General features: G+C 33.3%; 3 protein-coding genes across 3 annotated transcripts; 1 reads left to right on the top strand and 2 right to left on the bottom strand.

Annotated features, from left to right (window-relative positions):
• Positions 1-14203: 14203 nt before the first annotated feature.
• LOC130625157 (uncharacterized) lies at positions 14204-15326 on the bottom strand. Its single transcript, XM_057440226.1, has 3 exons — positions 15318-15326; positions 14668-14918; positions 14204-14612 (listed from the first exon to the last, which is right to left on the bottom strand). Exons 1-3 carry the CDS (start codon positions 15324-15326, stop codon positions 14204-14206), a joined length of 669 nt encoding a protein of 222 aa, XP_057296209.1.
• Positions 15310-21860, bottom strand: LOC130625322 (uncharacterized). Its single transcript, XM_057440379.1, has 3 exons — positions 19983-21860; positions 19497-19617; positions 15310-19407 (listed from the first exon to the last, which is right to left on the bottom strand). The coding sequence occupies exons 1-3, from the start codon at positions 20263-20265 to the stop codon at positions 19203-19205; spliced, it is 609 nt and encodes a 202-aa protein (XP_057296362.1). The 5' UTR covers positions 20266-21860; the 3' UTR covers positions 15310-19202.
• On the top strand, positions 17958-19122 carry LOC130625156 (uncharacterized). The gene is made up of 2 exons (XM_057440225.1): positions 17958-18020; positions 18079-19122. The coding sequence occupies exons 1-2, from the start codon at positions 17958-17960 to the stop codon at positions 19120-19122; spliced, it is 1107 nt and encodes a 368-aa protein (XP_057296208.1).
• Positions 21861-24582: the final 2722 nt, after the last annotated feature.

Genomic DNA, 24582 nt, shown 5'->3' with positions numbered 1-24582 from the left:
TGGCATATTACTGCAACTAATATATTGCTCTGACTGTTTCGACCTTTGACTTTAAGTGTTTTTTTAATAAATCTGAGCCAGCTTAGACTTTTAAAAACGTTTGGATTTCTTTTTGTGGGTCAAATGAATTGTTACCTTTAAACTCCATTTTTAATTTTACATTCTTTAGTACCTACAAGGCTAGAAAACTAGAACACCTAGTTAACTATGTAACCTGTCAAAACTTCGCAAAAAATTCTTGCCATGTCTGTATAATGCATAACTGCTTTTGTGAATTGATGTTATTTTTTTTTCAAGGTAGTAACTTATAAGCATCTGCTATTGTACTGGTATTTAAAAACCCAAGCCTACCAGTTAAGTTCATTACTATTTAAATTTCTAATTTTTTTTTCGTTCATAATAAATAAAAACAGAAAATTTGAGTAGACATATATATTCGATTGAAAATAATGAACAAAGGATATAATAACATATTTTAAATAGAAACAATCTTTCTTTACAAAATGTACTTTAGTGTTGCCGTAATTGACCCATAACTATGAATAACCGCTTACGCTTGAAGAAAGTCCAGGGTGTACATTCATAAAAAGATAAAGCTAAAATCAGACTTAAAGCGAAAGAAACGCAACTAGTAATCCCAATGTAACATTTAATCGTTGTTTCAATAAACACCCATTACGCTTAATTGGTCATTTACTGCAATTAATATATAATATTGAATAAAGGAAAATATTATTTCCACTTCTTTCGCCTTATTCCTATTGGTTTATTGATTTGCTTCGGCATCTCCAAAAGTGGCATCATCCTAAAGTAAAAGTGAATGAATGAATGAATTAATTAATTAATGAATACCTGAATTACGCTTGATTATAAAAGAAAGAAATATAACATTCCAAACTATACTCACGAGCATCTCCAAAGTAAACGGTCTTTTATAATTGTTCTAAACACAAATTACCATAAGTTTAACCGAATTTATTACAGAGGATGCTACGCACTTTCTCAAAACAGTATAATTTTATGACATAATGGTGCTGTACAACGTCAATAAATTAATCATTGCGAAAAATGTAAAGTGGGGTATTAAAAGTTAGGGGAACGATGTAGTACTGAAATTCCACAGACTCGTGATTACTCTTATTCCTTTGACAAAATGGAGGCTGGGCATGCTTATACACGTTGTGCTTATAAAAAAAACATAGCTAGCGCACTTACCAAAGTTTTCTGCCATTAAAAACAAGTAACAGCCACGACCTTCTTTTTCGTAAAGAAGCTCGCGCTCTGCCCCAACTTTTGCATCAACCAATTCCCCAGGATATTGCAATAAGAAATCATTGGGTGAAAAGGTCTTTAAAGCAAAAACTCCTCTGCCTAAAAAATAACAGAGTTGGGTTAAAAGCATGTCAAATACACGAAGTGCTGTGTATGTAAAAAAATATATTGATTTACCAGTGAAATCATCATTTTTTTTACAAATGAAGCTTTCTTTTGGATCCGTTGCGATCACACAATATCTTTCCCCCGTCGCTTCAGATTGTGACTAGACTTTAATGAGAAAATGCCTAAGTAAGTTCACAAGCTTAAAAATTATTAAATAAAAGTAAAACCACAAACCATTTTTTCACGGGTAAAGTGGATATTGTAGACATCCATAACCTGAAACAAGGAAAAATCTGCATAAAGAAATCTAAATTTTTAATGCATTAAACATTAAGCACCAATCCTTCAAAAAGGTAAGCGTTAATAAAGAGGATTACCTCCGATGGTTTTGCAAATTCTTTTTTTACATTTGGCTAAAAGAAATGAAGTTCTGTTATATTACGAGGCTATTGGCTGTAACACCCAAAGTGGATACGCTCATTTCTTTGTAAAGTAGACGAAAAATTTATGCCTAATTTCTTGAATCTTTGAGATTCCGGCACGACTCAATGGAGGCATTTGTAACAATATCTCTTTAAAAATTTACCAGACTTACCATCTTCACACAATAGTAGGGAGATATGTTGGAACTTTTGAAGACAAAAAGATTTAACCCTATTATATTATTACGTTAAGCCTGCGTATAGCGTAAGAAAAGGAAACGGTTCTGCAATTTCTAATGCATGAAGACATTGAACTTACGTCAATTAATTTGAGGCTAATGATACTATTTATTAAAATCTAAAAGACAAACTTAAGACCCTAATATACCAGTAACTGTTATTATATTTATTTCTCATGATAGCTTCTTCAATGGTTTCTGGTACTTTATCAACAAGGGTGCTACGAAGAGTGTCCTAGGTTTCCTATTTAAACTACGAAACTTCAAACAAAGCAATTGCTTAACCAGGTAGCCTCCTAAAATTCTATTCTTATGCTGAATGCTTAGCAAAATCAATTCTCACTCTTATAGTATTCGACATGACTCTGGTAACTGGTGATAAAGATTAAAACGGACACAGTAACAAATAAAGAAACAAATGATAGATTTTAATGAAAAGGTGTACATGCTAACGTAAAACAATTTAAAAGCGGTACTTACATCGTTCATAAATATAGGCATACTACATGGTTGCGGCGGTATGTAGCTACTTTGACACCTTCTCACTGTACTTTTCTAGTCATAACAAAACGAGCAATAATATCAAACATCGGGCGAGGGAGGAGGGGATATTGAGGAATAATAAATAAAAGTAGCATGCAAAATAAAGATAGATAAATATAACTATAATTATTCCGTTTTTATAATTTCTGTTTTGTGTATCACATGAAACCTTTTTAATAAGTCCTGGCCTCATTTTCCCATAAAATAAATCAATATATTATTTATAGGTTACTGAGGATGAGAAAGATGAAATAGAGGATAGTAGAAAGTATACTTTCTACTATCCTCTATTTCATCTTTCTCATCCTCAGTAACCTATAAATAATATATTGATTTATTTTATGGGAAAATGAGGCCAGGACTTATTAAAAAGGTTTCATGTGATACACAAAACAGAAATTATAAAAACGGAATTCGTTGTTTATAAAAGTTAAAGAACGAATAAGGTTTTTTAAATATTTGGAGATATTTTAAAAAAAAAATTAAGGACTTTATCTTAAAAGTGTCAGCTTTTTTGTTAAAACAGAGCTTATAAAAATGTGGGTTCGTCGTTCACAAAATTAAAAGAGAACAAAGTCTTTTAAAAGTGTAAAAATCCTGCGAGAAAGGTAATCTAAATATTAACCCTTTAGCAACTAGGGGGTCCGAAAACGGACCCCCCAAAAAAGTCTGGAATATACTCGGCTTGCCTGCCCGGATTTTCTTCAAAATTCATATGCACAGTCTTGAAGTAGCACAGAATCCATATTCAACAAATCTGATTGGTTTAGAGTAACATAAACATTGAAAAAATGCCTTTGAAGTTCAGTAACTGAACAAAAACAAACCAAAAAATTGGCTGACCAAGACAGAAGTGCTACTGGTGAAAAAGTGTACAAACATAAAAAATTGAGCCTGCAAGAGGTTATAAATGCTGTACTTGATTCCTCAAAAGTGTTAAGCAGTGATGATGAGTGTTGGGAAGAAAGTTCTCTTGAAGAAACAAGCAGCAAAGACGAAGAAAATATTCCAATCCGCTTTGTTTCAGATACAAATGGGCCTTCAAAAGAAATCCTAGATTACTTAGACAAAGCTTTTCATTTATATATTGACAACTAGTACACTAGTCTTTAACTCATTAAAGATTTGAAAGATAGGAAAACATTTGCTTGCGGCACAATCCGAATAAACCGTGGCGAATTTCCAAAGGCATTCAAGGTGGCAAAACTTGAAGATCCTTGCTGTGCACTGGAAGAACAACAGAGATGTGTTTCTTATGTCCTCCATTCATGGAAATCAGGAAAAAATTGTCCATCGTCATAAAGGGGATGTTTAAAAACCTGTCATGAACAAGGCGTATAATGACAATATGGGTGGTGTCGACAAATTCGATTATCCTATTATGGTTTGAATCGAAAAGCGAGAAAATGGTGGAAAAAAGTATTTTTCAGACTTTTTGAAATGGCCATATTGAATAGCATGATTTTATTTTTCAAAAAATTCCCTGATTTCCAAACGAAACAACGGCAACATCATAAATATCGTGAAATGCTGATTCATCAATTGGTTCAGCCATTCCTGGACGAGAAACATGAAAGCCTTGTCGACAATGCAGGTCGCCCGAGCCACATAAAAACTGCATCAAAGGTTGATGTTCTGCCTTCTAGAAGATTGACTGGAAAGCATTATGCATCAAAGAAAAACCCAAGGAGAAAATGCTATATGTGTGCTTACAAATTAGATGCACAGACTGGAAAGCGGAAAAACAAACATACAGTCAACTACTGTGTCAAATGTGAAAAATATATCTGCGAAGACTGTTTTCAGGACTTTCACACTAAAAGTAACATCTAAAGTAACATCTACTATTTTAATCTTTAAAGTGGTTATTTATTTTTTCTTATATAAAATATGGCTTTCTTTTGATAAGTAATGCAGAGTTATATTATTAGATGTAGACTTCTATAAGCTGCTGCTTACGAGAGGTTCTTCGTACATAAAACTGCCTAGCTGGATTTCCTTTAAAAAGGCTATCATCAACTCCACAATGAAGATAAAGAGTGCTTTAAATGGAGTGGCATAGCATCTTTGCACCATGAAAAGATCGTGAAAGACGTGCAAAGGATATCCAAACTACGAGAGTTCGAAAATCACTACAACTGGCAGGATTTAGATTTTTCTACAAGTATCAAAAGTATATCCAAGTTTGAGAAGAACAACCCAGACATTGCTGTAAACGTGTTTTACGTGACGAAAAAGAGCATTAGTACCCTGCGATGATCCGGCTATAACATCACGAGTAGTAAACAGGTGAACCTACAGCTCATCAAAGAAGGTAAGAAGACGCACTACACCTCTGCTTAAAAACATATTAAGATTGTTGAGTCGGTTGAATTGTAAAAAACATCCTTAACAGCATTTCTGTCTGAACTGCCTCGCAGCATTTAACACGATAGAATTGAGAGGCAAGCACCACAAATACTGCATAGATTGCGATGCAAAAGGAGAGCGAAAAAATGGTTGAAATACCAGGATGGTCAGATGCAGTTTAGGGTCCCATATACGCAGACTTCGTAAATCTAATCATCCGGGTTGAAGATCGTAGAGAGAGCAAGAACAAGAAGCTGAACAAGCATGAATCATCTGGATGGTGCACATATAGCAAATTTACTTACGTACCGAACCCACTAACGGTTTATCGCGGGAAAGATTGTGTTAAGCGATTGATTCGTGGACCATTTGGAATACGAGGTGAAGAGATTGTACGATACGTTTCTTCAGCAATAAATGATAGAACTTACAGAGGTGCTCAAGATAGAATACAATGAGGCTGCGGAATGTCATATCTGTATAAAACCATTCGTCTATCCTGTACAAAATCGAAAAGTTCGAGATCACTGTCACTATACTGGTCTCTATCAAGGAGCAGCACATAACAACTGCAACCTGGCGTATAAGATTCCAAAACAAATCCTTATCATCTTCTACAACCTGAGTGGCTACGATGCGCATCTAAATTAGGAAAGAAATACACGGTTCTTCAATAAGGATAATATAACAACAACCAGTATGAACGGGCAATGATTGAAGGCTTACCGATAGATAGCTTCAAATGGATTTCCGAGACGGAGAAGTTTGCAGTAAAAAAAAATCGCAAGCATGGATACCTACTCCAGGTTGATATAGACTACCCTGAGAAGTCTCTGTCTTTAGGAAGACGATGGAAAATGTTAGAAATCATCGTCATCTTAAGCTTGTCACAAACCAAGAAAATATACAAAGCCAAACTTCAAAGGTTGCATTCGTTTTAGCAAACATTTAATGGGTATAGAAATGGGTAAAACGGAGATTAAAATGTTGAAGCTTGTGTATGTCGGTCAGGCGATTCTAGATATATCTAAGCTACTGATGTATGAATTGCATTATGACTATATACAACCGATATATGGTAGCAAGCTTCAACTCTGTTATATGGATACTGACAGTTTCGTTTACCACATTCGTACGGAAGATTTCTACAAAGAAATTGCAGACGACGTTGAGAAACGCTTTGTACAAGTGGGTATAGTGAAGAAGATAATAGACCGCCTCCAATTGGAAAGAATAAAAAATTCGTTCGCTTGATGAAGGACGAAAATCATGACGCAGTTCATAGCACGGAGAGCAAAACTCTATACCTACAAAAGTTTCACGAAAAATGGTGGTGATCGTAAAGCGAAAGGTGTAAAGAAATGTATAACGGAGTAATCTATCACTTTCGACGATTATATACAAGCAATGGTTGGATATAGGTGCTCATCCAGGAGAAAAATCATTAAGTTTACACTCCAAAGGTGAACAAAATAGCCCTAAATCGCGCTGATAATAAAAGGCTTGTCCAAGAGGATCAGACTCCAACACTAGCTCGTGGGCACTATGCTGTTAAAAAATAGTGAAACAAAATGGACACACATGTGATGCAAACTTGTCTAAGTATATCTTGCACATGCGCATTCGCTCTACCTTACGTGTTGCTCTTACTCTGTTTTCTAAAATATAGGCTAATAATAAACAGAATGAAAGAGATTGCTAAAATAATCGATGACATTTCATGCAAGTGGATACTCTCACAGAAGTAAACGTAAAGTCTTAGAAGAAGCTCTGCGGAAATGAAAAGGGCATATTTAACCAAAGAAATGTACTGGGGGGTTTGTAGACAAGGCACCGGGTGAATCAATCGCAAAAGCATATACTGAGTATGCTCAACGCGAGATCAACGAAAAGGGGCAAAAAACGGAACTAGCTCTATCTTTACATGCTATCTCCCTGTTAGACAACTTTAAAATTTGTCATTTTAGAGTTGTCGATGTCCGTCTGTTCTTCTTCAGGCCAACATTTTCTTGCGCCGATGAGGTACATAAAACAAAAATTGCATCAATTATTATTAATGACAGTTAAAGTTTACGATGCTTTCCACGCGACCAAAGACCGAGCCTTTCTGAAAAGAAACTTCGTTCCCGACTTATCGCAGAACGTCGGAAACAGCGCATAGTAACTCCGTGTTTCTGTTCCACCTGTATGTGTAGATTTTAAGGGCTGTTCATATGGGAAATATTTCCTCGGGAACCGTGTAAATGTTTCAGCATGATATCAAGTCGAGATCAACAAAATTTAGTTGCGTTCAGATGAGAAAAAACATTTATCCGCTTACCAAGATCTCGGGGGCGCATGATCGAGATCTCGGTAAGCGGGTAATGCATTTTCCCATATGAACATAAGTTTCCTTGGTAGGCGAGATAAATTTATGTCGATTCGGCATAATTTTCAAAAATAAACAATAGATTCTTATCACGATAAACAATAGAAATTATCACATGGTATTTTCTCACTCGAAGAAAAGTTTTCTTGCCCATGTCATAAAATTATATCATGCGTAAATATCCCCCCCCCCCCCCCCCTAACTGAGGAAATATCTCCCATAAGAACAGCCCCTTACAAATTAAAATTTTAAAGAAACGTTCCCAAAAGCAATCTCACGCCAAATTTTTCAAATTTCTTTCACCACTTTTTCTCTGAGTAAAGCATAATCTATTTAAAAGACCATGCTGGTACTTTTTCAAATCTTTAACCCTTGACAAAATCCAGCCTAAATGTTTTTATATACAGGTTCTTAAAACACTTAAGTAGCAGTTTATTTACTTGCATAAAAGAACTATTGCATGATAATTTTAAAACGGACCTCTTTATAGAACACAATTTGTACTGTTAAATAAATGATACATATTAGTAGTGCATGCAAACTCTACATAACTATGTAAGGATTTATAGTGAATATTAGGGTAAATGATTTACAGTTCAGTATTAATTTACTGCTTTCATAGCGTGTGCTGATAATAAACCCAATACATACAAATATATATATATATATATATGTATTCACAATATTTTAGTAAGTTATGTAAACAAAAGGACGGACAGTGTGATTATATATTTAAAGATCCGATATTACTGCTACTCTTCCATCAATTGTTCTCGATCAGTCAATCTCAGTTCTTGTTTTATAACAGTTAAATTTTAACACAATCTAACATTGGTAAAATGACACTTCTTCCTTCGTTAAGCAGGATCTAGATGCTTCCAATAATCGTATTTTCGATACTTTCTTGCTTTATTTTCTTGTTTATTAGGTGCAAGTTCTTACCCATGTTAAAGTTTTGGTCTATACAACCGTGCGGAAATATTTATAAGTCGCAGTTGAGTTAATTTTGATGGCTTGATGTACGAGATAATTTCGATTTTTTAGACATCTTCCTAAAAAATCGATGCACTTATTTAATATATTTGATGACAAGGATAACAATGTATATATACACTAGGTAAAAACATCTTCAATTGGGAGAAGAAGAAATACAAGATTAACAATGGCTAGCTTACGGCGTTAAAGATGAGAACATTTTGCAGATCTTATTTTTGCGATTTTGGCCTTAAAATGTTTTTCGCAGAACAAAGTAAAAGTTTTTTTTTTTATCTTTTTTTAATTTATTACACTCCCTATATTAAGAAAATTAACGTTGACTGTTTTATAAGATTACCCTCAATTATTCAAAGGGAAAAGAAATATTAAGTAGAATTAGGGAATAAATTTTTTTTAAAAAAAAATATCAAGAAACTAATGATTTCAAACACCATGAAAATATCAACGTTATTTTTCTCAACTAGAATCTAAGCAGATAATGTGACGGGAAACAGTGCGAAAAAGTACACCTGGCTTTTCCACTTTATAATAAATACTCACTAACACAATCACTAACTACTACTCCTTATCTTTAGTATTTAGATCTATATAGCATAAACTTTCAGTAACATCTTTTTCATCAACTGTACCATTACACAGGCATATACAAATTAACAGAAGATCACGTCTTTACTCAAATTAGAGGAGTCAAAACAGAATCAAAAATGTATAAAAGATTGAGTTTCAATTTGTATTCCATTTTTGTAAACTGGTTTGGTTGTTAACCGATTTCAGCTTGATAATCACTTAAAATTATTTATTGAAACCTTTGTTTTGAGAGTATTGCTTATTAGATCATGCAAGTTTCGACATTGGTTCTTATAAAAGGACATTTTATATGAAACACTTTATTTATCCAAACGTTTCTGCATTTATGACTATACGAATGCAATTATCATCATACATATACTATTTTCAACTAAGTGCTAAACATTTAGTTAATACGTTGTTAATTCTTAGTTTTTAAAAATAAATCTGCTTTGCATAAAGGGTGTTATTCTTTAAGTTTCCAAATGCAAGTTATTAATTTAGGTATTAGGCAGACAAGACAGACAACTCTTACAGGCTTCACAAATTAATTCCAATACAAACTTTTCTCATTTGTCTCATTTCATTTTATGTAAAATCAAGAATGCCAAAGGAATTGAACAAGGGATACAAATGGGATACCTGATTTGATTTCTGCATTAGCTGATGCGGAAGATGGATATTCCACAAAAATCAATTACAATTTTCACAAATAGATAAAAATGTAAGAGTTTTCACAAAAAGTCATTGAGGTTTTTTGATTTTTAGAGGGAATCCTGGAAACAATTGTGGAGACAGTCCCTAAGTAGTTTTATACAATATAAAAAGGAAATCAGCTTGTGAAACCAAAAGCTGTCCAACTTGACATACTTAGTACAAAATTCTAGTACCCATATTTGTACGTGGTAATGACTTAAGAGTCAGGTAACACAGTCAAATTACATTAATTTGATTTCCTTTGATAATAATTTTTGTTTTTAGTCCCTCTAATACACTAAGAATTACGTAAAAAAAACACTTCTAAGGCAGTTAAACCTTAAGTTGTAGTGTTTTTAGCCACATGTATATGAATGTTAAAGTAATTTCTTTTAATATTTTAACTACCAACCTTCATGGTTGTGACCAGAAAAAAGTTTTTTGTTTAGTTTGGAATTAATCCATTCTGCCAAACTTTATACTTTCTTTTTGTGTTGCTCCAAAACTCTTATATAAAACTGACTTGGGTTGTGTTTGGCTACTAATCCAAAAAGGTTATGTGTAAATTACTTAATTTATATTTGCAATCATAAAACAAACTGCAACATTGATGCTGTGTGCTTTATTGCAAGTAGGTAGTTGCACCTTCCAAAGTCTATAACATGTGCCTGTTTGACCGTGGTTACCTAGATTTTAGTGTAGAGATTATTGAACAGCTTTATTACTGCGACAACAATAAAAACTATAGGACAAATTTAAAGAATGAATTTAAAATTGGCATGCTGTGTTCCTACACCAGCATGATAAAATGGACCCAAAAAAAATTTCACTATTATCATATTTCCTAAGACCCTAATTTTAGCTGTTAAAAGGAGGTTGATAAACAACACAGAATACCAAATTTCACAAAGATACATATTCAAATATATTAAAGGCAAAAGGCATATAAGGCCCAAACAAACTGTGTGCAAAATACTTATGGTCAAAAAACTTTTTTCTTCATCTTTATGTAACTGATTCACCAAACACGTCACTTAAATGAAATGTTTGCATTCTACATAGTATCAACACCAACTTCCCAAAGGCCATAAACTGGCATAAATAAAGAGTGAGCTTATACCGTTCATATTACGTGAACATCCTAATTATGTGATTTCACTTTCTCTTTCCACTGGCAACACTGGATGGCTAGACATGATATTCTGAGCCTTATGTCAGGATAACATATTGCCATTTTTTTTTCACTTGAGCACATTACAGAGTAGACAATAGACAAATTTTTGAGTGATATTGGGTATTACTAAGTATGAAACTAGACAGGTTGGTGAAAATTATTAAGACAAAAAATTTATCTACCTTGTTCACCTGCATTTTTTGAAGTTCTTTTAGAGGATTGCTTATAATAAAAACCATAAAAATATGTGGTGAGCAAGTTGCTAGATTCTTGCCTCTGTTTTTTTAATATAATATAATCACATAATTAAGATGGTATATGCTACACAGTATTTAAGACATTTAGTTATAGTGCAAAAATTTGCATGCTACCGACAAATCAACCATGCATAGCTATCTTACTTTTTCTCGAATGTATACAACAATAACTAGCTAGCTAGCTAGCTAGCAATATGCTAGCCCTTGCTAGCCCCTACTAATCTAAAATAATAGTTGACATTTATATATTCTTCAGTCAAAACAAACTAGAAGCTACTCTTAGAAAATCACAATAAGCAGAAAATGTGATAGCTAATAAAAATTAACAATAACAAACGGCAAAAACAAATACACTAAATAAAGTAATATCTCATGCACATCTTCTCTTCGGGAACAACATAGTAAATGATTGCTACAATTTTTGCGGGGTCAAAGTTACAAATTCATAAGTTGTTGGCACGCCATACTAAAACAATCATTTCCACAAGACGCTTAAATGACAACATGGCGTATATAAACAATGGATATCAAATGGTGGAACATGTCGGACTAATGTAACTTTTTTATTCCAAATTTTGGGCAAATTTTAATCCCCATTTGATAAAACTTAAGTGAAAAATTAGTACATAACTAAAATATTTCATCTCACATCCTCCCAACGTTCAAATTTCTACAGAAGATCGGAATTTCAGGATTTATGTTGCAGCATACTAATAATCATTTTTCGTTTTCTAGTGCAAGTTGTTCTCAAACGACCCTTCAAGAAGTTTGCTGGGTTTTTCAGGCTACCTTAAAAATTTAAAATAATATACCTACCACCAAAAAAATCGTCTTTGAGTTAAAATTGCAAAAAGATAAATGAACAAAAATATCCAATAACAATGGTGTAAATCCTTCCGTAGAGCGGTTGCACGCGTATATCAAATGGTGGAACATATCGGACCAAACGAAAATATTTTCATCACGGATCATTTTTCAGCTGACACAAATGACATAAAATAAAGTTAGAAATGTCAAAAATTCAAAAAAACGATGCATTTTGCTCAATTACTTTGTCTTTTTCTTATTTCACCCTTTTACTAATGGGTCCGAATTATTCCACCTTATCGCTATAATTATTATTATTATTATTATTATTATTATTATTATTATTATTATTATTATTATTATTATTATTATTATTATTATTATTATTATTATTATTATTATTATTATTATTATTATTATTATTATTATTATTATTATTATTATTATTATTATTATTATTATTATTATTATTACTGGTTACTTGTCGTGGATTTTAATGTATGTATTTAGTCCTTATCTTAGTCTTTCAACTATGGTTTTACATTGATTTAATATCATTTTGGAGCTTAAAACATATTGATTGCATCAATTATAAGGAACTTATAACTAGCTATTAGCTAAATTAGGTGTATTTCGAAATTCATTCTGCAGACTTTGATTCTATTTTTTATTCCATTTTATTCTATTTCTAAAGTTTTTACCAGTGTTGCTAATGATTTTGTATCTTCATTATGATGATACGATCATCTTGAAATTTGTCATTTCAGATGATTCTTCACCCCAAAAGTCTTGACATCAATCAAATATAATTGTAAACACAAGGTTTCACTTTATTATAGACAACAACATCATTGGTTACATCACAAATTTATCGCCAAAGAAGTCCAAAGTTTTGCATTTGTTATGTTGTTGAGATTTTTCAAATCGAAGAGAAATAAGCTGCGTAGGAGCTTTTATATTATTTAGTATGTATTATGTAGAGCCTAGCGTATCTCACATTGGAAAAAAAAACGCATCACAGAATTAAGACGTAAATCACGTAATTAGAGGTTGCCTCCGACGTTATAACAAGTTAATCTTAATCGAAAGAAACCATTAAAAGAAAAATATATTAATTCGGGCATACGACTTCACAATAAAAATAAGTACGAGAAGTTTAATTGATGATGACATCTTTTTTATTTTATTTTAACGGATATTTCGTCTTGTTACTACAAGACATTATCAACGTAAAAGATGCAATACCAACGTTATTTGCACATTGTGAGACAGCACCAAAACGAAAAAGTGTAAAGTTGAAGATTGAAAATCGTCAAATAAGTGCAGTAAATCTTTTAAGATGATGAAAAATTTACTTGAACCGACCGATGCGAATGATGTCGAGGCAGAAGGAATCCATTTTGATTCTGATTTATGTGAACCCGGTAGTTTGGGAAACAGTAAATTCGCCCATGTAGAAACGCAAACGGAACCCTGCTGTCAGCGTAATTACGATACGCAATTTAAGACAACATATTTGTGTAATTTTTATTGTGTTTAAATGTGTTATGTTATTCGGAATATAACAACTGCTTCAATTTAATTTTAGACTGAAACGAAGCAAAAAAAATTGAGGCAAAGCCAAAATTTAAAGATACTGGGTGATGTAGGTATTAACGCATTTTCATCTGATTTATAAGCATACATTACGTGACAATAATAGCAGTGTAATTATCGCTTTAGGCGTCAATGAAATTATACCTGACTTGGAGGATAAAATCCAGGCCCTTTCTGATGTACTCGGCATCCCAAATCTTTCCAGCGTTATTAAACGGTTTTACTAACAACAGCACAGCAGGCATTTGCAAAGCAGTCCAAGAAAGAGATAGTGAGCCACTAGAAACTTACAATATTTCCATGAAGTGTTATTTGTATAATTATTTTTAATACTTAATTTAGCTTACAAGATGCAGAAGTCAATACTTCATTCACGCAGGAAAATGTTGCAACTGATACAAAGTAAGAGTTTCTGGATTAATAATTGAAAACCAGGGTTGATATGGATCTATAATTACATTTTGCTTTGTAGCACATCATGGAGCATGAATGTACCTCCTGATGCCGTTCCGTTCCAATCTTCATTTGCAGTTTGCGCCAAGTAAGTAAACGAACCAGTCATAAATTTCGTAAATTTTGAATATTTTAACTAACAAGTGTAACTAAGTTGAACTAACAAGTACTTTGAAACATATCAACAAGGCATTTTAAACACGAATTAGTCAGTAGAATATATCACCGTGAGGCATCCTATAATTCTTTGGTCCTTGTGACGCCAATTATGCAGCCATTATGAATTTCAAAGTTCGAGAAGAAGCGTGAGCATGATAAAGCCGCATGAAGTGAGGTAGCTCCTAACAAGGGCTTCGTCAGGTATATCCATTGGTTTCATTCCTCCAGTCTCCAAGCTGTGAGGCCGCGCCATTCTCAGTATCGACAAATCCTGGTGGACAGTACCTGTACTCACCATGGTTTTCTTGGCTTTTCATTAAAAAGTTGTGTAGAGCAACTACTGCTTTTGTTATTAAATTCGCAGTTTCAACCTGTGCAATAAGGGGACGTCTAAAAATGCGAAACCTTGCTGCTGATATGCTAAAACAATTTTCAATTATTCCTCTGGCCCTTGATAAACGGTAGTTAAATATTTTCTTTTTAATGCAAGAGTCCAGACGAGCGAATGGTTTTAGCATATGTGGTTTTAATTGAAAGGCATCAACAGCCACAAAAACATATGGATATAGCTTATTTCCTGTATCTTTTATTTTAGCTGGGGTTGGTCTATTATTTGAGTTTGTTTCTATAGCCTGGCCAAGTTTGCTGTTTTTATACACACCTCCATCGCCCAGCATCACCAATGTCTATCAACGTAAATTCGTAACGTGCGTTGCACACAGCAAGCAACATTATGCTATGTGTTTTTTTGTAATTAAAGTAGTCTGAACCACTTCGGGCTGGTGCTTGCATTACTACATGTTTGCCATCTATTTCCCCTAAACAATGTGGAAAGTTCCATCGGTCTTTGAGCTCGTTCGCTATCTCTTTCCACTTGCTTTCTGTGTCAGGAACATCTAAAAATCCATGACTCTGCAATTGATTCCATATTGCTTAGCACGTTTTGCGTATAATGCGACTGACAGTTGGAGGGCTGACTCTATAGCTAATTCTAATTGTAATCTGAGCATCTCCTGTAGTTAAATACCGCAATGTAATGCATAAACGCTCGCTAGGACTTGTAACATCCCTGATTTTAGATGACTTGTCAATGACAGGGGCTATCCAAGAGAGTAATAATAATAATAATAATAATAATAATAATAATAATAATAATAATAATAATAATAATAATAATAATAATAATAATAATAATAATAATAATAATAATAATAATAATAATAATAATAATAATAATAATAATAATAATAATAATAATAATAATAATAATAATAATAATAATAATAATAATAATAGCTGTTCAAATCTTACTGGTGTCATTCGAAACGATTTAAAGAAATATTCACTATCAAATAAGAATAAATCTTTCCTGGAAAAGTCTCCTTATCCAGATTCTTTTATGTTTATGTTTTCGAGTTCTGCTTCTTTTTACACGGTGCCACATAAATAAATTTGTAATTAATTTTAAATTTTGTAATAACACATATCTTCTGTTTACGGATCTGAATCTGAATGAGCACGTTTTCTCTTGAGAGGGAAATTAATTTCCATTCACGTCAAACACGAGAGAAAAAAGCTCGCGAGATTTTTCCGCTCAAGCGGAAAATGCAGTCGTAAGGAAACCTACCTTTAAATAACACAATTTTTGAGGATTGAAGTCCGAAGTACATGTACTTTTTTTCCTGATGTTACTGCTATTCTGATATGTTTGTGAAGATTTTTGAGAATCACATCCAAGCTGCTACTTTTTATAAATTCCTTGTATTTTATAAGTGATATTTTTTTCTCATTCGCAAATTTGTTACTTAAAATTGCAGTAATATGATGTGCTAATGGTACAAACAGGACTTGTCTATTGGGTTTTACAGGAATCAATTTTTCGCATACCCAGTGTTGTATATATCTTTGTTTTTATTATATATATACTTATATATATATAATAAAAACAATACTTTTATATACTTATATATATATAGTTAATTGTGTATTCTTTTGTTATTCATGGTTTTTGAAAACAATTTATTAAAAGAAAATAAATAAAAAATATTACTGATATTTTTTTATAGTAAAAGTTCTTTATATGCAGTGTTTTTTTAATCTACATCACCCTCTATATGCAAGTACTGTTGCTACCCCTTATAACAGAACATTTCCACAAAAGCGTAGATAGTTGAAAACCTTCTTGTTTCAACTGACAGAAAGTCAGAATAGCCTTCTGGCAGTTGTGAGTGTTTAAGCCGTCCCACTTTCTTGCATAGGCAGATTTTAACCATGTTCTAATTGATTTATTAGGATTGGATTGTGTGTTCAAACCGACAGGTTTTCTTGTTTTTTTTTCGAAGAGGTAGTTCTTAAACCATGCGAGATATGTATTTTTATGCCATAATATTTTAGTTTTTCTAATAGAATCTCATGGTTGATTATATCGAATGCCTTGCTGAGATCAATAAAGACCCTTATCAAAGGCTTGAATTATCTCTTGACTCAACTGAACGATTGAGTGATCAGTTGAATGACCTGCTTGAAATCCAAATTGCTTATTATACAAAATATTGTTATTGTTCAAGAAAGAATAAACAATGATTCTCTCTAAAATCTTCGAGAAGCAGGGGAGTATTGAAATTGGTCTGTAGTCAGATATTTTATAAACATCCCCTCGCTTTAAAGACTTGGACAACTCTAGCTATTTTTAACTTTTTAGGAACAATGCCTGTAATTAGACATGAATTAAATATCTGCAGTAGTGGAGATTTTAGTTCATTGAAACAGTTCTTTAAGACATTGCTGCTGATTTGATCAAAGCCAGGACTTTTGTTGACTTGCAAAGAATGAAATGCTGCTTCTAGTTCCTCCTTACTTAGCTCTTTTTCTCTATTTCATTATCATAATATGACAAATACGATCTAAAGGATTTTGCACTGTGACCTATTTTCGACGCCAGGGTCGGTTTTTCTTGCATTATGTTTGTATTTATTAATTTGTTCATTGAAATAAAAATTCTTAGCACGCTTTTTTATTAATTCAAAAAGGTTTTTATAATTTTTATACAGTGTTTCATTCCTGTAGGTTTTCTTTTTTAAATTTTTTTCATATAGTTTTGTTTTCTTCGGGAAGATTTTTGGAGGCCCCTAGTCATGCAGGGATTTAAGAATATTTTGGTCTTAATAAACTTAATTTCTTCTGGAAATGCCGCATCATAACTTTCCAAAAAAATTTTCAGAAAGCTATCATATGCGTCATTTGCATCCTTCCCTTTTACCACGTCGTCCCATTTTACCTTAGCCAATAAATACTTACATAATGTTATTGTATTTTCATTTATTTGTCGCGTTTTTATTTTTACATGGTTTGACTGTTTATCAAAGTTTGTATTGGACGTGTAAAGATGGGAAAATGATCAGAGATGTCTGTTTTGATAATACCCGAATATAGTTCTTTGTCGCAAAATGCATTTGTTATGATGTGATCAATTACTGTAGAGTTTTGTTTAGTTACCTGGATTGGTTTATTTATGAGAGGAATATACCCACCCTGAAAGATAAAGTTAAAAAACACCAGGGGCGGATCCAGACTTTTTCAAGACTTAGTCAAAATAATTTGAATTAGTCTTGAATTTAGCAGCTGGGGTCCTGGGGGGTGCTGTAAGCGGGTACAAAAATCGCCGAAAATTGTCTTCCGATTTATCTAGTTATTAATAAAATTGACAAAAAGAAACGCTAAGCTATAAGAAAATCTCCTAAGAACATTTTTTATAAGAATCAACTCTCCATCTTACACATCTTATTTTAGATAGATAAAAGCACTAAAATTAACAGGGATTAACTACAATAAAGTGAGACAATTGTGAATATATTTCAATATTTATAAACTCTTGCTGTTTCTGCCAATATCAGGCTATTGCTTTCCTCAGCCATTTTAATTTCCGGTAACACATACCAACGCGTTAAAGAAATGATGCAAATCGCAAAAATACATTTTTTGTCCAAAACCACCTTTTACGAAATACAAAAAAAAGTACATATTCCAAGCGATTCACAAAATATTTTCCACTCATCGAGAATTGCGATTTCAGTCTTACCTAGAAAGCAATGAGGCACTAGACTTAGCAGGCGATGGGAGGTGTGATTCACCAGGTTACAGTGCAAAGTACGGAACTTACACGTTACTTAATTCAAAATCAAATGAAATAGTTGACTTTCATGTAGTTCATGTCGGCCAAATTGGGAATTCGTCGCGTATGGAAAAACAAGGATTGATTGTTGTTCTTAATCGTTTGTTAGAAAATCAACTGTCAATTGAAGGCATTGCAACTGACAGGCACGTTCAAATCCGGAAGTACATGCGAGAAGAACGGAAGGATATTAAGCACCATTTTGACGTATGGCATATGGGGAAAAACATTAAAAGAAAGTTGGTCAAATGTGCCAAGAAAACAACTGCTAAGGATTTACTTCCTTGGGTAAAAGCTGTCATAAATCATTTCTGGTGGTGTTGCGCCTCTTGTAATGGTAACGTGGTAGAGCTACGAGAGAAATGGCTGAGTTTGTTGTGTCATGTAAAGAACAAACACAAATGGAAAAGCAACAAAATATATCACAAATGTGAACACTCTAAACTCTCTAAATTAGAACAGCGATCAAAAAAATGGTTGATGGAAGGAACGCCTGCTTACAAAGCCCTTGAATCTGTAGTTCGGGCTAAGTCTTTGTTGCGTGATTTGAAGTACTTCGTCGAGTTCAAACACACAGGAAATTTGGAAGTTTACCACTCACTCTACAACAAATATTGCCCAAAGAGGTTACACTTTAGCTTCGCAGGAATGATTGCCAGGTCACAACTCGCCGTTCTTGACTTTAATGCCGGAGCTGGCTCCTCCCACGCACAAACATCGTCTGGAGAGCATCGCTATAAGCAACAATACTCGAGGATAACAGACTCCTGGGTTGTCAAAAAAGTTTACACGGAAAAGCAAAGGTCGTACGTAGAGGATATTGTAAGTGAAGTTAAGTATTTGGTTACAACTAAAGAAGGGTACGCAGCTCCCAAAGTCGCCGATGTTCCAAATTATATAGCGACAAGAGAGAAACCAGATAAAAAGAAGCCATTGAAAATATGAAAACAAGGTTTACATTGTAATAATTTTTTTTTTATTAGTATTCAATCCCCTCTTTAGCTCTAAGGTTGAAGTTGGTTCTTTTATTCAGAATCGGAATCCGTGTTTTCATACAGTCGTTTGTCGTCGGATTTGCTCTCCGTGAATGGGATATAAATACCATTTCCAGATGGATATTTATTACGAATTGCCCATAAAGCACACGACGGTATAATTTTTCGCACACCTTTTCCCAATCTGTTATGTATCCACCACGTGTACTGTTTATAACCGGCAAAACGTAGTGAACTAAGAAGAAATTGTGATATGACACAAGTTTGTTCCCAAGTCCTTTCTTGCCCTTAACCCTTAAAATAAGATGCAATAAAAAAACGTACCAATTATCCGTGTGCATTGCATCGCCCCTTAAATTATTTAGAGCAGACAGTGCAGTGGTTAGTACTGGTTTACATAGACAAACCATCCCAAAAGTTTCGGCTTCAGTTATACATTGTTTTCCTAAAAAGAAAATCTTAAAAAATGACCCCCGTCTCAAGTTTTGATTTTTGAGCGCACGTTCTCATTCGATTTGTAAAGCTGAATAAAATAAAACAACCACCGTTGTGTTTTTTTTGTGAGATTGTTTTGGCAGTAGCGAATGATAACGAATAAAATATATGCGAAGGAGAGTTAAATGTTTTTGAGAAAAAACTCATGTTAGGCAAAATATTTTGAAAGAAGTTTTGCGTCAGTTGTCGTGTTCGTAGGCATATTTTTTTTTATCAACGCGAAGACCAATATTTAAAGGGAATATGTAGAGTTTTGTTATGGTTTTAAACACGAAAAAGAAAATTATGCTTGGCTAAATTTTTTGTTTATTTTACCTTCAAAATGATTGTCAGGAATTTCATTTGTATCCCTGCAACACAAGCTTTCACTATACGACTCCATCGCTCTACAGTGACCACCGCATTGGCACCAGTTATTATTGCCGATCCTTGAAACTTCATCTTCTTCCTCATCACTCTCGGAACTACACGTTCCTAATTTATTCAGTTCTTCCAAAGAAAATTCTGGTTCAAAATTGAAGGGTCTGAGAGTGGATAAATCAGGTATGTCATCGTTTTCATCTTCGTTAGAACTTGAATCGCTTCGAATTTGATCCATTGCTTACAAAACTAACACTGTATTTTCAAAGAAGTAATTTGTTACAGATTTGAAAAGAAATATAGCAGGAAAGAAGTAGATTCTTCTAGCAAATTGTGTAGCCTGTGTTGTGACTCTTTCACGCGATGCAATGTTTTGAACTATAAAACGTCACTAGCTGTTTCCCGTGGAAGAATCCACTGTATTCCATTTAATTTATGTAGCAGATATATGTCCATCAAAAAACAAACAATACAGCAGTGCGCATCTTACATCTGCATTATTATATAAATGACCAAAAAAATTAAAAGTTTTCAACAACTGCAGTATTTATGTGACATTTAAAATCTAAATCTACTAAAATTACTTGCTCTGACCATCTGACAAATGCGAAAATTATTCGGAAAGAAGTTTCCAAAAGCATTTCAACATACATCTCACCCATAAAATTTAAATCACTTAAAACGCCACATATATACAAAAAAGCTGATCAATGTCAAACACAAATCTCTCTCATTGTATATGTTAAAATCAGTTAGTTTATTGCAAACCCTGCCATAGGTTGACACACAATGTGAAAAATAAACAATAAATTGTGCCTCTGACAGAATTTTTTATCTAAGGTGTAAAAAAAGGGATTTGCAAGGACAAATTATAATGCAATAAAACATTATTTGATATATTGCATACAGTCCCTCCTCACCAAACTTTAGACAAAATGCCAACAAAATAACGGTGTTTAAACCTAAAATTAATAAAGTCCTTTTAGCAATTTGCATGCTGTTTTACCATCAATAAAGTAAACAAAATTTCAAATCTCACATAGTATTCTGTCACAAATTTTCATAAAATATATATATAAGTCATAATGAGTCATGTTAAACAACAGCAATCAATCTGTATATAAGTTCATTTTATGTCAATTTTTGCACCAATTTTGCAACACAAAATACAAATTCTAAATAATACTAAAATCTCTTATTTTGGTCCTTCACATACCGACGGTCTCCCACAAAAGTTTAATCAAAATGTAAAAAATGAGAGGTAACGACAAAATCAAAGTTTGCAAAATTTAACTATTTCAGTACATATATCTACTGCATATGCCCTCTAAAACAATATTTTAATCCAAAATGCCAAAGAAAAACAGTTTGCAACAAAAATCAGTCATTTCGATAATATTGCATACACTCTTTCCTCACAAAAGCTTCACAAACTGTAAAAAAAAGAATGGTTGTAGGGAGTGCTTCTGATTCAACAAAAAAAGTTTTTTTGACATATTGCATCTAGCCCTTACCCATTAAATCTTACACAAAATTTCCAAAACTATATACGATTTAGAACACATCAAATTTAAATCGAGAAGGATCAGACATTTCGATATATTGCACGGAGTCCTCCCCAGTAAGAATTTATACAAAATATAGAAAAACAAAGCTTGCAAGGTGTAAAATTGAATTCTTCTCCTGTGTATATATATATGGTCCTTCCTCGCAAAATTAACATAAAATGTCAAAAAGGTTCAGATATAACATCTAACACAACAAAAATCAGTTCTATCAGTATATGTCATGCCATTGTCTTCCACCAAATGTTCCCCTTAAAGTTTCACAGACACAGCCTGTAAATTAAAAACAACTAAGATCAGGTATTTTGGTCTATTTCATACCATTCTGTTCCAAATAACTTATAAAATGTAAAAATTGAGTGGTAAAACAGAAATGTCAAAAAGAAGAAAAAAATAGCTTACAAAGAGTATAAAATTGAAATCAACAAAGTAGCTCTTTTGGTGTATTAAATAATAATAATAATAATAATAATAATAATAATAATAATAAATATTTAAAGTGGCTAGCCCAGAAAATCACAAAAACCTATAGTTAGTGGATTGTTTCCACTGGGGGCCACTAGAACAAAAAAGAAACAAAAAATGATAAACCTTAGACTGCCTCAGCTCAATCAAACATAGTAACATTTATAATCTGTGAAAATTGAAAAGAAAAAGAATAAAAAACAAAAATTAAAAAGTTAAAAAGTGATCTCCATTAGAATTTGCCAAATACATTCGAGATGGAAGTCTTAAACGAAAGCAGACTTCCATCACAGGTCACTTGGTCTGGAAGATTATTCCACACTTTTGCAGCTCTAAATGGGAAGGCTTTTTTGCCAAATTCCGTGTTGACCAAGGGAAGTGTGAACCTGTTTTTTGAAGCTCCTCTTGTTTGATGATTATGACAGTTTTTTGTCAAAAGGAATTTTGAGCGCATGTAATCAGGAGCAATGTGATTCATGGCTTTGAAAACTAATATGGCATCGTTTTTGATGAGTAAATTATTCATTGAATATTCCCTCTCTTTCCCAAGAAAGGTACGGACACATTTTAATCGTTTTTCTAGTTTTCCCAATCTACCTTGGGTGGCACAAGCCCATGCCGAGGAGCAGTAGTGGAAATATGGCATGACAAGTGCATTAATTAAAAGGTTTTTTGTGTGAGGTGTTAAACAGGATGCAATGGTTCTAATTTTAGAATATTTAATTAGTATTTTTCTATTTATGTCATTAATGTGCTTTTCCCATTGCATTTTTTGATCAAATGTTACCCCAAGATATTTAACTTTTTCGCTCCTCTTCAAAGGAATACCCATATAGTTGATAGTTTTGTTCTCAACTTTTTTTAACTGGCTGTGGTTGCCGAAAAAGATTGTTTCAGTTTTGTCCGTATTAATAGTCATTTTGTTATTATTCAGCCAGAGGTCGACTTGCGAAAGTTCTAACTCGACCTGGGAGACAAGGGTATCCAAGTTTTTATGAGACGAAATAATTATTGTATCATCTGCATATAGATGGTGGTAGTTTGAATTGATGACAGATTTTAAGTCATCAATATACAAAAGAAAGAGCAGGGGCCCCAACACAGATCCCTGCGGCACCCCAAAAGCGTCTTCATGAAGCAGATCTGATCCTGTGTCGTTTATAAGAGTCAGCTGCATTCGGCCCGTTAAGTAGGACTCGAACCAGTCAAAGGCAGCATCTCTGATGCCAAAACACCATAGTTTTTTTAACAAAATTTTATGATCAACAGTGTCAAAAGCTTTTTTAAGGTCAATGAGCACAGCACAAACAAAGTTATGTTGGTCGAGCTCAGTAAGAATAAAATCAGAGACATCGACTACTGCAGTTTCTGTGGAAAAGAGTTTTCGAAATCCGGACTGTCTGTCATTCAGGAAGTTGTGCTCAGAAATAAAATGAGACATTTGCTCATGCACTAACTTTTCAAAAATTTTCATAGGAATTGGCAAAATGGAGATAGGCCGATAATTAGTAGGATCTGTTTTATTGCCACTTTTAAAAATAGGCGAGACCCTTTTAGTCTTCCAACATTTAGGTACATAACCAGTAAATAAAGATTTGTTGAAAAGACTTGATAAATAAATACTTAAAACTGACGAACCTGCTTTTAGCAGTCGTGAACCAATTCCGTCCAAGCCTGTAGCTTTATTAAGTTTTAGTGAACTAATTATTTTTTCGACACTTTTGGTCTCAATAAGAGCCCACCGAAAATCGTGTCCGCTAACAGGTGGATTAACATTAGTAGTGTCAGAAGAAAATTTAGAGGCTAGTTTGGCACCAACACTGACAAAAAATGAATTGAATGTGTTGGAAATTTCTTTTGGGTGAGAAGTTTCTGTACCATCGTTTTGGACTACTCGTTTTATGGAGGTAGTATTGCCTGACTTATCAGGAACCAGTTTTTTTAGGGTTTTCCAAAGTTGTTTTGGCCGTTTTTGAAAGTCCTGCAAAACGTCATTATAGTACTCGTTTTTGAGTCGATTTTTGAGACCTATTACCTGGTTCCTTTTTTGTTTGAAAGCTTCCCAGTCTATGATGGATTTTGTTTTTGATGCTTTCCGTTTCAAGAAGTCTCTTTCTTTGATGGCTATTATTAATTCATCAGTGACCCATGCCTCAACACGGCCAGAAAATCTATGTGTTTTGAAAGGGGCATGTTTGTCAGCCACTGTTTTAACATTTTTATTCAGTTTCTCACATGCTTCATCAAGGTCATCATAATTATTAAAATATGACCAGTCTAAATTCCTGAGGTCCTTCAGAAAAGCCTCTTTACTGAAGTTCTTGTAGCTACGAACCTTGCATGTTTTAGGTTCAAATTTTGGCCTTTTGAATTTTCTGATCACATAAACTAAATTGTGATCACTGATGCCTAAATCCATGACACCAGTTTTAGAAATACAAGAACTGTTAGAAAGTATCAAGTCTATAAGAGTGCTACTATTTTCAGTAACACGAGTTGGCTCCGTAATATGTTGTTTTAGGAAA

Source organism: Hydractinia symbiolongicarpus, chromosome 14 (genome assembly GCF_029227915.1).
Source record: "Hydractinia symbiolongicarpus strain clone_291-10 chromosome 14, HSymV2.1, whole genome shotgun sequence".
NCBI lineage: Eukaryota > Metazoa > Cnidaria > Hydrozoa > Anthoathecata > Hydractiniidae > Hydractinia > Hydractinia symbiolongicarpus.
This window is presented reverse-complemented; position numbering and strand designations above follow the sequence as displayed.